At 59.6% G+C, this 14,158-nt stretch overlaps 1 protein-coding gene across 3 annotated transcripts; it reads right to left on the bottom strand.

Annotated features, from left to right (window-relative positions):
* Positions 1–647: 647 nt before the first annotated feature.
* Sirt6 (sirtuin 6) lies at positions 648–6,280 on the bottom strand. 3 transcript variants are annotated; one of them, XM_042669933.1, is made up of 8 exons: positions 6,176–6,280; positions 4,891–5,018; positions 3,898–4,080; positions 3,198–3,257; positions 1,677–1,772; positions 1,522–1,602; positions 1,055–1,127; positions 648–960 (listed from the first exon to the last, which is right to left on the bottom strand). In XM_042669933.1, the coding sequence occupies exons 1-8, from the start codon at positions 6,239–6,241 to the stop codon at positions 712–714; spliced, it is 936 nt and encodes a 311-aa protein (XP_042525867.1). In that variant the 5' UTR covers positions 6,242–6,280; the 3' UTR covers positions 648–711. The 3 variants fall into 3 exon arrangements, with proteins under 3 accessions (XP_042525867.1, XP_042525866.1, XP_042525868.1); XM_042669932.1 differs by having other exon boundaries at positions 1,055–1,178; positions 6,176–6,279; XM_042669934.1 differs by lacking the exon at positions 6,176–6,280 and adding an exon at positions 5,305–5,399 and having other exon boundaries at positions 1,055–1,178.
* Between the last annotated feature and the right edge of the window lie 7,878 nt (positions 6,281–14,158).

The raw sequence follows: 14,158 nt of genomic DNA, 5'->3' as shown, positions 1-14,158 counted from the left end.
TAGAGCGCTTACCTTGAGCTGAAGAGCTGAGGGACAGCGCCCAGGCCCAGAGTTCAAGCCCCACAACCAACCAAAGAAAAAAAAAAAGAAAAAAGACAATAAAAAAAAAATCCTACCAATAAGGCCTGGGAAGGTGGCTCAGTGGTAGAGTGCTTGCCTCACATGCATGAGGCCCTGGGTTCGATTCCTCATCACATACACAGGAAAAGCTGGAAGTGGTGCTGTGACTCAAGTGGTAGAGCACTTGCCTTGAGCTGATGGCTGAGGGACAGCGCCCAGGCCCTGAGTTCAAGCCCAGGCCAGATGGCTGCAGGCCCCTGCCCAGCGTGGGGTGCCTGTTCCACCTGCACATCGGGAGGGGACCCACAGTTGTGCAGTAAAAGAATCCTGATTTATTGCATTGCAGACTTGCCATGGGGCCCCACACCCTCCTGTCTCCCCCGTGTGTCCCCCCTCCTAGGCTGAGGAGGAGCTATGGAGCCTGCCTGCGGGCATCCTCACCCCCCAATGCCCACAGCGTCCTGAGTCAGAGGCTGGGGTACACCAGGGCCCTGGCGCCCAGGGGAGGTGAGGCTGGGGGCCGGAGCCTAGCTCAGCCCCCCAAGGGCCCCAGAGGCCAGACACATGGCCACACCTACCACATCAACAGAGTAGAAAAGAGCCAGTCTGTGGTTTCTACAAAAGCCCCCTCCCACCCCCACCACACCCTGGTCAGCTGGGAGCGGCCTCCGCCTTCACCCTTTTGGAGGGCCAGTGGGGGACAGGGCTGTCTGGCCTCTCTCTCTTGGGGTGCCAGTCGCAGGGCTCCTCCTTGGGGCTCGGGGGGCGTGGCAGAGGTGGCAGGGCCCTGTCCAGCACGCGGGGGCCGTCCCAGGGCGGGATCTGGAGGCCCAGGTGCTTCATGAGCTGTGTCATGACGTCGTCGACGTAGCCGTGGATGCGCAGGTCGGCGTGGCGGTCCTGGGGTGGAGGGGGGGGCGTTCATGCTCAGGTGTGGGGAGGGGCAGGGTGCACGGGAGGGGGGGCTGGGGTAGGGGCGGAACGCAGCACCTACGTGCTTGGTGGGCTGCAGGTTCACGATGACTAGCCGGCCTCCGCGGCGTTTGGTGGCCAGGGGCAGGTTCCCGCTGGGCCGGATTTGCAAGGAGGTCCCCAGGGTGATGGACAGGTCAGCGTTCCTGGGGACGGGCAGCGGAGAGCCACGGGGAGCGGGGTTCAGTCCCATGACAGCCTCCCCTTCCCCAGAGCCCAGCTGTACACCTGTGCACCCACTCACCAGGCCCTAGAGACACGCAGCCCGTGTTTCCCTGGGTCTCCCGCTGACCCCATGTGGCACAGAGCCAGACCGGGGAGGGGAGGGGGGTAGAGGTTCTTTGCTAAGGCCTCAGTTTCCCCACTTAGGCCTCCCTCAGGAGGCCTTCCAGACTTCTCCTTGTCCTGTGTGTATGGGGGGCTGTGCATTTCTGCTTGGTTCCCACGCTTGCCCCCCACTTTTGAGTGTACTGGGGGGGGGGGTCACACCTGCTGGCCTCGTCGGCAAGAGCCAGGTCCCGGTCCGGCAGAGAATCCTCCCAGTCCAGGATGGTGTCTCTCAGCTCTCCCCTGCGGACCGAGGTTGAGGGGTCAGCCGAGTGGCCAGGCCCGAGGTGGGGGGGGGCGTGGGGAGGGGCGCTCACCTGCAGGCCCGCAGCCCCCTTGCTTTGGCCACAGTGCAGAGCCGGCCCGTGGCCTTGAGGCCCATAGTGCCCACGACCGTTTCCCGAACATACTGCCTGAGGAGGGAAGGCAAGCCGTCAGCCTGTGGGACTCTGATCTCCAGCTAGCCAGCAACAAACCAGAAGTGGAGCTGTGGCTCAAGCAGTAGAGCGCCAGCTGAGCAGATGAGCTGAGTGGCCAAGCCCCAACCCTTGGGTCACATCTGGCCCTCTCCTTGTGCATTATTTATAAAGTTTTATTGGTGCAGAGCAGCCTTGTTGATGTATGTGTTGTCTATGGAGGTTTTCACGGGCCTGAAAAACCTGACTCTGGTCCTTATACACAGAACGTCGGCTGGCCATGGCCTGGTGGAGGGGAAGCATGAGCTGATGGTTCTTGTGATTTTTCCATAGGTTGGAAAGAGAAAAATGATAAGAAAACCATGTGGTCCCACCTGTACGCTGGTCTGGAAGACCTCACGTGAAGCCCCACCCCCTGGCAGGTGTTCACATCTGGGGCCCTCACAGAAGGGGGGGGCTGTCCCACAATGTTGTTTGTTAAATTATGCCCCCCCCCACAAAGCACAGTAGAAGTTTTCAACCCTAGTAACTCCAAGGTGGCTTGATTGAGAGATGCAGTCATAGTGCTGTGCCTAGCCAACTCAGTGCAAGTGTGGTGGGTCACACCTGCAATCCCAGCTACTGAAAAGTCAGAGATGGGAGGGTCAAGATTCAAGATCAGCCTAGGCAAAGAGTTAGTGAGCCACCCTCCCCCTCATCTCAACCATCCATTTGGCATGGTGGTGCACACCTGGAGGTATAAATAGGAGGATCCAGGTCCAGGCTGCGCCAGGCAGACAAATAAGACCCTACCTGAAAAACACCTAAAGCAAAAAGAACAGAGGGCGTGGCTGGAGAGCACAGCATCTGCCCGGCAAACACAAGGCTCTGAGTTCAAATCTCTGTATCAACCATCCTCCCTCACACATAAGAGGGAGAAAAACAATGTCGGAGACACAGGGAAGGTGGCCACAGGACAATGAAACAGGCTGCAGGGTTGGGCCACCGTCCACAGCCACAGGCCCCGCCCACCACAGGGCCCGCCCACAACCGCAGGCCACACCAGAGCCCTCACACAGGAGTCCCCGCCCACAAAGAGCCCCACCCACACCACGCCCACACGGCACGCCCTACCCTAGCCCTCACACAGGAGTCCCCGCCCACAATCACAAGCCCCGCCCACTACGAACAAAACTGCCCTTGTCACAAGTAAACCTCCGCAACCACGCCCACTCACAGAGCCCCGCCCACCGCCCCAGGCCCCGCCCAGGACCGCAGGCCCTTCCCACACAGGTCCCACTCACACCCCAGGCCCCGCCTACGCTCAGTCCCCACCCACACTCCTGGTTCCACCCATAATCGCAGGCCACGCCCCCACCCCTGGACCCTCCTACCCAGGGTTCCCCGCCCCATGATCACACTCAGGGCTCCACCCGCACTCACGTCTTGCACTTGGTGCACTCTTCAACAAACATGTTCCCATGAAGCTCTGCCAGCTTGTCCCTGTGGGAGGAGAAGAGGTTGGGGGCCCCCTCCCTGGATCCCCAGGTTGTGAGCCTGGTTCTGAGCTCTCTCCCTCCAGAAGGCCTTCTCTGGCCTTCTTATCTACAACACCCACGGACCTCCTCTCCAGCGGGGGCAGCCGCCAGCTGTCCCACCCACGGGCTGTGCGTCCCTGGGCGGGTGGCCTAACCGCTCTGAAACGGAGGAGCCATTCACCCACGGCTGCCATTCTTGTCACAGTGCCAGCCCTCTCCACAGGCGGGCGCTGTGTGACCGTGTGCACACTTAGCCTCTCTAGGTGCGTCTCAGTCCCTAGGTTTGAACAGAACACTAAGTCTGGAGGTATTTCTGGGAAATCCTACACCAAGCCTGAGGAGCTCTTTCCTATTGCTCCCAACCTCACCTCCAGCATGTCCCCCCTCTGGGGCCATCCCATGGCCCAATCCTTTCAGACCTTCCTATTCAAAGCCACGACTTCCCTTCTAGTTCCTTGGCATTATTTCCAATCAACCAGGCTGGAGACATGGCTCAAGTGGTAGACCGCCAGACAACAGCTCAAGCAAGCCAAGGCAGGGTGAGGCCTTGAGTTCAAATCCTGGTGGGTAGGGCAGGGCTGGCTGGGTAGTGGTTGGAGGGTTACCGGGGGAAGCCGGAGCGCACGTGCAGCCCGTCCACGTTCTGGCTGACGAGAAAGTTCAGGAAGCCCACACGCTGCAGCTGCACCAGGGCCATGTGTGTCCTGGTGGGCCTCGCGCTCTCAAAGGTGGTATCGAACTTGGGGGCCAGGCCCCTCTCCTCCATGGTCCACACGCCGTGGGGGCCTCTGGGGGGAGCAGCAGGTGGGGAGAAGCCGGGGCAGGGAGAATTCGAGGACACAGGGTGAGAGGGAGACGGGAAAAGAAAGTAAGAATCAGTGATGGAGGAAGGCAGAGGATAAAGGGAGAGATCCAGGCCGACGCTTCGGGTCACGTTGAACTGTGTGGCAGTGGGGAGCCCTAGCACGTTCCAGGAGGAGGCTGCGTGGGGGAGAATTTTAACATTTCTCCTTCAAAGAGGAATCTCACACTGGGTGTCCCTGGGCTGGTGGGCAAGAGGCCTCAGGAAGAGAGAGGAATGCAATTTTGTTGTGCAGTGGTGCACAGCTATCTGTAGCAGGGACCCCAGGAAAAAGTCTCCTTTCCTATGATGATAAAACCCCCAGTGTGGTGGCTAGGCGTATTCATGTAAAGACCGTATTTCCCCGCATCCCTTGCAGCTAGCTGTGGTCAGGTGATCAGGTTTTGGACACTGGAGTGGGATAGAATGCTGGGGACACAGCTTTGTTCCTCTTTTCCAGGACCCAGGAGGAAGATAGCGGGACAGGCTTGCAAATAACCCTAAAGACTACATTTCCCAGCACACTTTGCAGTCAACTCTGGGCACCTGAAGAGGTTCTAGCCAATGAAGGAGGGCCAAATGCTGGCTGGGATTATAAAGGACTTTTGGGAAACAGACGGCTCCTCTCCCCCCTTCCCAGTATCCAACAGGAACACAGCAGGATGGGCTTCCCAGACTGGGTGTGTCTGTTGATCCCCAGGAAGTCCCTGGTGGTACATCAGGCCTTGCCTCAATTTCCCTTCCCCAGCCCAGAGACCTGAAGTCAGGGATGCCGGAGGCGGTGCTGATGCCGGCGCCCGTGTGGAACACCACATTGGAGGATTGCCGGACCAGCCGCGCCAGCTCCCACACCTTGCGCTCCAACTCCTCCGGGGGGTCAAAGATCTGTGGGGTGAGAGAACAGAAGGGGCCTAGTCCCGATGTGTTCCCCAGGGCCACGGGCGGAAGCCACATGGGCCCACCTTGTGCAAGGGAGGAGATGAACTGCACAGGGTGGCTTGTCAGCCTGGTCCCCCTCAGCCCACAGCCCTCCATAGTGACTACCTCCCTCAGGGTCAAAGCCCCAGCCCTCCTGGCAGCCACTGGGCCCTGCACACCCTCCCCAGCCCCTCCTTGCCTCTTCCATTCACTCTGCTCCTTTCAGGTGCCAGCCTCCCTTCCGCCCCAGGGCCTTTGCACAGGATGCTTTCTCCCATAGACACCTGCATGGCTCCCTGACTCTTTTAGGTTTGGATTCCAATATTGTCTTTGCTGGTGCCCCCAAACTCCTCCTTTCAATGGACCTCTTAGGTCTCTGCCATTTGAATGTGTGTGGGTGTGTGTGTGTAATTCATATGCAGCAGATGTTTGTAAATCAGCTGGATGTGGGTGGCTCACACCTGTTATCTTAGTTACTCAGGAGGCTGAGATCTGAGGAACAAGGTTTGAAGCCAGCCCCGGGCAGAAAAATCCGTAAGACTCTTACCTCCACTGAACTACTCAGAAAAAGTTGCAAGTGGTGCTGTGGCTCAAGTGGTAGAGTGAGCGCTAGCCTTGAGCACAAAGAGGCTCAGGGACAGCGCCCAGGCCCTGAGTTCAAGCCCCAGGATGAACTCCCCCCCCCCCCCCCCCCCCCCCGTCCCCTCCAAAAGCATGTTTGTGAACGAAGCGAATGGGGGAAGAGGGATTCACGCCTCAAACCGACTGGACAGAGCCTGGGTGCTGGTGGCCCACGGCTACTGAGTACTCAGGAGGTCGAGATCTGAGGCTGGAGGTTCGAAGTCAGCCTGGGCAGGGCAGCGGGTGAGACTCATCTCCCTAAGGCCGAGCCGTGGCGCTGCGGCGTCCGGGGAGAGCTCTAACCCTTGGGTGGAAATTGCTGAGGGGCCGAGCCCGGGCCCGGGCTTCAAGCCCCCGACTTGCAGGAGGCAGGCGGCCCCCCGCCGCCCCCAGGTTGCAGATGGAGCCCCCCCATGCCACTTCCCCCTCCGGATGGCGGCGGGTCCAGCCCGGGGCGGGCCTCCCCCGCCCGCAGGGCCCACCCCGCACCCCGGCACGCTCACCTCTGGCAGCCCACACTTCCCCTTATCCGCGTACGGCGACAGCCCGGCCGCATAGTTCACCGACATCGCCGCCGCCCCGAAAGGGGAACAATAAAGTTTCCCCTTGTTGCGGCCGCTTCCGCCGGAAGTAGGGGCGGGACGCTGTGGGAAGGTGGAGCCCGCGGCCTGCCGTGCCGCATGCGCGCTTGCCTGGGCGACGCCTCGTGCGCCATCTTAAGTGTTGGCAGAGCCCGGCTGCTTTGCTTGATCCTGTGTTTCTGGGACCTGGAAGAGGGATAACCATGGGGATCCGGGCGGGCGGGAAAAAAAAAAAAGTGGGCGGCCACGCGTGTGAGAGTTCTTCAGCCATCTGGAAACTTTATGGGGATTATGCCACGTAGCGGGGACCCAGAACCCCAATACATGGAGAGTGTTGAAGAACACAGTTCTCTGATCCGTCTAGGGAAACTGCTGGAGGGCACTGAGGCTTCCTTTTAAGAAGCCTGTGTGAGCTGCCATTTTATTAACTACTTGGGAGGTGGAGATTGGTCAGATCGAGGCTCTAGGCCAGGCCAGGCAAGAAAATTAGGGGGAACCCCACCCCATCTCAACCAATGGCTAGGTGCGGTAGAGCACACCTGTCATCCTGGCTATGCGGAGACGTCTAAAGTGGGCAGACAGAGTCCAGACCAGCGTTTAGGCGGGAAGTGAGACCCCCGTCCTGATCATAACCAAGAGCTGAGGGCGCGGGTTAGCAGTGCAGCGCCGACCTAGCAAGCACCGGGAACGTAAGCAACGTGCCCAGGCCCTCCTGTGTGCTGGAAAACAGTGCGATCGGGGTTCCGTGGGGGGCACAAAGGGCGACGCGGGGGAGGGGGTCGTCGGGGAGGACCCTGGCTCGGGCTGTGCTCATCCTGGAAGGCCTCCTGGAGGAAGGGGCCAGAGCCAAGATGGAAAGAGGCGGTCAGAACGCGGGGGAGGAAGGAGCTGGTTTCCCGGGGAGGCGGGTGGGGAGGAGGGGAGCCAGGAGGAAGGCAGAGCTGGGCTCTATCCAGACCGTGAAATCCGTCCAGAGATGAGAGGAAGACTCCAAGCGAACCCCACGCCTCCCCCGGGGCCTACCGGCCCAGGGCAGCCGCTGCCAGCCTGTCTCCTCCCCCGGCTCCTCCCGGCCCCCTGGGGCGGCCGCCCGCCGGCCTGCCCACAGCTGATCGGGTGTCAGCGCTGGGCGCTGGGAGCCGCTGGTGCGAGGGTGCCGGTAACTGGAGCCTGTGTCGTGGGCGCAAGGGCCGGTGCTGCGGGAGGTAGGAGGCCGGGCGGAGGGAGGCCGGGGTGGGGGCTTCCCCCGGGCTGGCACGAAGGGCGCACACACTGCTGGGCCCCAGGGTGCGGGGACCCCCGGACACATGCTCCCCCGCTGCCCACACCCCGGCCCTTCTTCCTGTGTGCGCCACCCACCTCCCCCTGCCCTGCGCTCCACCCCACCCCTGCCACCTCCAGGAAGCGGAACACCCCCACCCCAGTCTCACTGAGGTCCCTCCTGCCCAGAACACTGGGGGCTGCCCTCACCAGTGTCTTCCTGCACTGCCTTGGGTGTGATTGAGCCGCCAGGGAGGGGTGGAAGAGAAAGTGGGGTGGGAGGATGGTGGGAGAAATGGGTGGGTAGATGGATGGATGTGTGAATGGATTGATGAATAGATGGATGGGTGGATGGATGGATGGTTAGTGGGTAGATGGCTGGATGAGTGGGTAGGTGGGTGGGTGGTGGGTGAATGGGAGGGTGGGTGGATGGATGGTGGAGGGGTGGCTGGAAAGGTGGGTGGATGAGTGGATGGATGGCAGATGGGTGGGTGGATAGATGGGAGATGGACAGATGGGTGGGTGGATGGATGGATGGATAGATGGGTGGGTGAGTGGATGGATGGATGGATAGATGGGTGGGTGAGTGGATGGATGGATAGATGAGTGGGTGGATGGATGGGTGTGTGGGTGGATGGGTGGGTGTGTGGGTGGATGGGTGTGTGAGTGGATGGGAAGGTGGGTGGATGGGTGGAGGGGTGGATGGATGGGTAGATGAGTGGGTGGATGGATGGATGGGTAGGTGAGTGGATAAGAGGGTGGGTGGATGAGTGGATGGATGGATGGGTAGATGGGTGAGTGGATGGGAAGGTGGGTGGATGGGTGGATGGATGGATGGATGGGTAGATGGGTGGGTAGATGGGTGGATGGATGGATGGATGGGTAGATGGGTGGGTGAATGGATGGGTAGGTGAATGGATGAGAGGGTGGGTGGATGGGTGGGGGTGGATGGTGGATGGATGGGTGGATGGTGGATGGATGGATGGGTGGATAGATGGGTGGGTAGATGAGTGGATGGGAGGGTGGGTGGATGGGTGGGGGTGCATGGAAGGGTAAATGAGTGGATGGGTGGATGGTGGATGGTGGATGGATGGATGGGTAGATGGGTGGGTGGATGGATGGGTGGGTAGATGAGTGAATGGGAGGGTGAGTGGATGGATGAGTAGATGAGTAGATGGGTCGGGGATGAGTAGATGGGTGGGTGGGTAGATGAGTGGATGGGTGGGTGGATGGTGGATGGGTGGGTGGAAGGAGGGGTGGGTAGATTAGTGAATGGGAGGGTGAGTGGATGGATGGGTAGATGAGTAGATGGGTTGCTGGGTGGATGGTGGATGGATGGGTGGATGGATGAGTGGGTGGGAGGGAGGGTGGATGGGTGAGTGAATGGGTGTGGGTGGATGGGTAGGTGAGTGGGTGGGAGGGTGGGCAGGTGGTCTGGAGGTGGTATGTGGACACTGGTGTATATGGAATTGGTGGTGGTGGCTGTGGGGTAGGGACTGGAAGCACAGGTGAATCGGGGAGAGGAAGGTGGCGAGGAGGTCTCCGGGTGGTGGACAGGTGGGAGCGAGGCCCCTCCCCCTGGTGGGTGGAGGCGGCGCCCCCCACCCCAGGCCTGTCGCTCCAGGGCCGCTCTCCCTACCCGCCACACCCACAGGTGCAGGGCAGGCAGCACAGCCCGTGTGAGAGGGTGTGCGCTTGGCTTCCCGAGTGAACACGCAGCTGCCCACACATCCCCCCGGGCAGGAAATGCGCTCTCCCCCAGAGGCCACGCACAGTGGTGGCCATGTTCTCTCCGAAGACTCAACAGACACCTGCACAGGGGCCTGGTAACCACGAAGCCCCGATTATAGAAGAAAGCAGAGCGCTGGTGGCTCTCGTCTGTCATCCTGGCTACTCAGGGGGCTGAGATCTGAGGATGGAGGCTCAAAGCCAGACGGGCGGGATAGTCCAGAAGTGGCGCTGTGGCTCAAGTGGCAGAGCTGAAGAGCTGAGGGACCGTGCCTAGGCCCAGAGTTCAAGCCCCATGACTGAAAGAGAAGAAGGAGAAGAAGAAGAAGAGGAGGAAGAGGAAGAAGAAGGAGGAGGAGGAGGAGGAGGAGGAGGAGGAAGAGGAGGAAGAAGAGGAAGAAGAAGAGGAAGAGGAAGAAGTAGTAGTAAACAGAGCCATCTTGTACTGTCCCAGCACAGGAGCAGGGTGTGAGTCGGTGGCTAGGGGAGAGATGAATAAGGAGCACCAGGCCTGGAATTTAGGAACTGGGTTGTGAAGGATGAATAGGAGTTCACCAGGGAAGAGTGCGTTTGTGTGTGTGTGTGTGTGTGTGTGTGTCTGTGTGTGCGCGTGCACACACACACTGATATTGGGGCTTGAACCCACAGCCCGGGTGCTGTCCCTGAGCTTTTCCCTTCAAGGTTGGCACATTACCACTTGAGCCACACAGTCCACTTCAGGTTGTTTTTTGGTTTTTTTTGGGGGGGGTCCAGTTGTGGGGCCTGAACTCTGGCCCTGGGCGCTGTCCCTCAGCTCTTCAGCTCAAGGCTAGCGCTCTACCACTTGAGCCACAGCGTCAGTTCTGGCTTTTTTTCTTTTTGCTTATGTGGTGCTGAGGAATCGAACCCAGGGCCTCAGGCATGCAAGGCAAGCGCTCTACCACTGAGCCACCTTCCCAGCCCCCACTTCGGGTTGTTTATTGGTGTTTCACTGCTGATAGGAGTCTCACAGCCAATTCTGCCCAGGCCGGCTTTGAACCTCGACCCTCAGCTCTCAGCCTCCCCGGTTGCCAGGATGACAGGCGAGAGCCACCAGGGCCTGGCAGACATGATTTAAGGCATTAAGTGGTGCTCATCACACCGATTCAAAGTCTGCAGCCCCGTGAGATCCGCGTGGCAGCTGGAGACGCGGGCGAGGTGCATTTCTCCAGTGCCTCCTGTTGACAGGCCTGTACGACCAGAGGCTGCACTGAAAACAGACTGCAACTTGGTCGAGAAAGAACCAGCCTCCCCTCCATTTTCTAGATGAGGGAGGGCAGGCTGCCCTCCAGAGGCCACGCAGCGGGTGGGAGGGGCAGGGGGTGGCTTGTGCCCTGCCCCAGGGAGGAGGGGCAGGAGGGAGGCAGCCGATGGCCTCACCGACCAGCCAGGGTGTCAATCCCCTCTCCTCCATCCCCTCACAGGTGCCCTGGGGTCTGGAGAAACACCAAGCCCTCCCAGCTATGAAGACCCTCAGGGCGCGATTTAAGAAGACAGAGGTGAGTCTCGGGTCACTGAGGGGCACCGGGCTCTGGCCAGTGCCTTCCCCGCCCCCCCACTCCCCAACTCTCACCAGATTTAACTACTGGCAACTTTGAAAGGAGCAAGTGGCCTCTGCTCCCCACCCCTAACTCTCTGCTGCCCTCTGCTGGCCGCCACCTGTCCTGACACAGCCTTTTGGCCACGCAGCCTTTGATCCCAGGGTCTCCTCATCCTGAAGAACCACGAGTTTCCTCCTCTTCTCTCCCTCCTCAACCCCCCCACCCCCCGCCCCTCCTCCAAGGTCGACTGTAGTCACAGCTCTCCAGACAATCTCTGCCCTTCTAGCCATACCTAAGAAGACTCGATCCTTCCCCTCCCTCCTTTTCTTTTCTTTCCTTCCAGTCCTGGGATTTGAGCTCCAGGCCTGAGTGCTATCCCCTGAGCTGGCTCTTGGCTGGTTCCGTAGAGACTAGGGTCTCACGTGGACTTTCTGGCCTGGCTTTGAGTCTCAAGCCTCAGATCACAGCTTCCTGAGTAGCAGGGATTACAGGCGGGAGCCACCAGCGCCTCTCACTCTCTGAGAGTCTGAGGTGATGAAGGGAGGCTCAGAGAGGCTCAGGAAGTTGCCCAAGGCCATACAGCTGCCTTGGGGGTGGGATGACGGTAGAAATGAGAAAGGACGGTGGAGAGAGGGCGGGAGAGGAGAGAGAGAGAGGAGGGGAGACAGAGACCCACAGAAGAGGGAGAGGAGAAACTGGAATACATGTCTACAAGATGGGGTGTGTGGGGTGTCTCCCAGGAATGACCCCCCAACATTTCCCAGGCCCGGAAGGAAACGCTTTGCAACAGAATGCCGGTGCAGTCGCTTTTGCAAGGAGAATTCTATTTAAGTCAAGCCTGGCAAAGCCGAAGCGCTGCTGCGCCTGAGACCCGCAGTTCTGACACGAGTTCAAAGTCAGGCTGGGGACAGAGAGGGGCTGGCTCAGCAGGAGGCCTGGCCTCTGTCCACCCCCCTCCCTTTCCCTTCCCTGCCCTTCTCGGGTTTCCAAGCCTCCGCCAGAGTCAGGTTCAGCTTTTGTACAGCGGCCCCGAGGGAAGAAAGCCAACACCTGGGCCTCTGCGTCCCGGGCTGCGGCCACCATGGCGCCTGTGTGGAGCCCCAGGACCACCAGGTGGGGCTGGTGAGCAGCCGGCCGGCCCGCCGTGACCATCCGGCTCCACCAGGTGGCGGAGGTGAGCCAGGTGTCCCGACTGCAGTGCGCCGCAATCTCCACGAGGCGGCGCAGATGAGCGGCGGGACTGCGGCCTGCCTCATCCGCAAAGATGGGCCCACCTGTCGGGGGTACAGACCCTTTGCACTTGGTTCAGATGTCAGAACATCCCCACCGGTGGGTGGGCCGCGCCTTGTCGCGTTTGGGAAACTTCAAGGAAAGCCTGTGTGTCTGTACATCTGTGGTGTGTCTACCTCTTCCTTTTTAATTAATTAGTCAATTGATTAACTTTTAACAGTGAATGAGCTACAGGTTAGTGCTCACCACTGAACAACATCCCAGTCTCTAAAGTTCTTAACAACTAGCTGGGCGCTGGTGGCACATGCCTGTAATCCTAGCTACTCAGGAGGCTGAGATCTGCGGATCGCGGTTCAAAGCCAGCCCGGGCAGGAGAGACCATGAGACTCTTATCTCCAATGAACCACCAGAAAAAATGGGAAGTGGTGCTGTAGCTCAAGTGGTAGAGCGCTCGCCTTGAGCTGAAGAGCTGAGGGACAGCACCCAGGCCCAGAGTTCAAGCCCCATGACCGACCAAAAAAAAAAAAAAAAAAAAAGTTCTTAACAACTGCCTGGCAACGTTAGCTCACAACTGGAATCATGGCCTCTCGGGAAAGGCTGAGGTCTGGAGGACTGAGGCTTAAAATCAAGCCCAGGCAGAAAAATCCAAGAGAGACTCCGTTTCAATGAGCCAGCAAAACAGTCAGACTAGATGCCCTGTTCAAATGGTAGAGTGCCAGCCAAGCTGGAAGGCTCTCATCCTGGTATTGCTGAAAACAAAATGAAATTCGGCCGGGGGGGGGGGGGGGAAGGGAGAGAGAAGGAGAGAGAGTGTGTGTGTGTATGTGTGTGTGTGTGTGTGTGTGTGTGTCCTGGGGTTTGAACTGGAGGCCTGTGAGCTGTCTCTGGGCATTGTTGCTCAAGGCCAGCACTCTATGACTTGAACCACAACTCCACCACCAGCATTTTTGTGGTTCATTGGAGATAAGAGTCTCACATACTTTCCTGCCAGAGCTGCCTTTGAACTGCGACCCTGAGATTTCAGCCTCCTGAGTAGCTAGGATGACAGGTGTGAGCCACCAGTGCTGTGCTTCAAAAACAAATGAACAGGGCTGGGAAGGTGGCTCAGTGGTAGAGCACTTGCCTTGCATGCATGAGGCCCTGGGTTCGATTCCTCAGCACCACATAGGCAGAAAAAGCCAGAAGTGGCTCTGTGGCTCAAATGGTAGAGCGCTAGCCTTGAGCTGAAGAGCTGAGGGACAGCGCCCAGGCCCAGAGTTCAGGCCCCACGACCAACAACAACAACAAAAAGAATGATTGTGGTCAAGGGGTCTGAGCACTTGCCTAACCTACAGAAGGCCATGGCTTCTCTCCAGCAGTGGAAAATGAAGACAAACAAGACAGAGGGGGAGAGAGACAGAGAGCCTGAAAGAGAGGGAGAGACAGGAAGAAAGGAGGGGAGGGCAGGAGGCAATCTCTAGCTATCCAGGCAGCATGGACGGGACTGAGGGACTCCGCCGGGACCTCAAGACCCCGTTCTGCCCAATGGGAGGGAGGTTCCATAGGCCCCGGCAACCTGAGCACCCGACAGGGAGGCTTGGGGTCAGCGTGGCTCTATCAAGAGGGGACAGACACACGTGGGCGGGGGGGGGGGGGGGGGGTGAGGGGGGAAGCGGGGGGGGGGGGGGGGGGCAGAGGCTGGGTTAGCGCACAGGCAGAATGCGTTCCTCACAAAGGGCCAGGCTGCAGATATTTTTGGTTTTGGGGCCAGGCGGCGTCATCTTCCCATTTCAGCTGTGGAGATCAGTCGCCCAGTGATCCCCGGCCATGGGGCCAGGCTGTGACCCCGCCGGGCTTCCTGGGTGGGCGGAAATGACAATTCCCGCTCGGCTTGCACACCTCTCAAAGCGCTCTTTCCTTCCTCACCTTGCTCGCAGCCATTCTTAGCTCTTGGGCTGGGCCAAGGCAGGTGGCGGGTCGTGGAGAACCAGGTTCATTATGGTGAGTTGAGTCCCTGGAAATGGAGTGAGCGGACATGGGCCAAGGGCAGAGGGGGGCCTCAAGGGGGCCCAAGTCCTGCCAGGGGGCCGTGGGGACAGGCAAGGTGACTTCTGTGGGAGGGCAGAGAGACATCTGTATGGGGCTTGGA

The sequence above is a fragment of the Dipodomys spectabilis genome, unplaced genomic scaffold, assembly GCF_019054845.1.
Source record: "Dipodomys spectabilis isolate Male_0828 unplaced genomic scaffold, ASM1905484v1 ptg000511l, whole genome shotgun sequence".
In the NCBI taxonomy this organism is placed as follows: domain Eukaryota; kingdom Metazoa; phylum Chordata; class Mammalia; order Rodentia; family Heteromyidae; genus Dipodomys; species Dipodomys spectabilis.
Note: the sequence above shows the minus strand (reverse complement) of the source record. Positions and strands in the feature narration are given on the sequence as shown.

Bases quoted from the DNA above. Each gene is read 5' to 3' on its own strand.
- Sirt6 (XM_042669932.1), bottom strand. From the start codon at position 6,241: ATGTCGGTGAACTATGCGGCCGGGCTGTCGCCGTACGCGGATAAGGGG. The intron at 1,773-3,197 runs GTGAGTGCGGGT...TTCCCTCCTCAG, and splicing joins GAGTGCACCAAGTGCAAGAC to GCAGTATGTTCGGGAAACGG. The intron at 961-1,054 runs GTAGGTGCTGCG...CCTCCACCCCAG, and splicing joins ACCTGCAGCCCACCAAGCAC to GACCGCCACGCCGACCTGCG.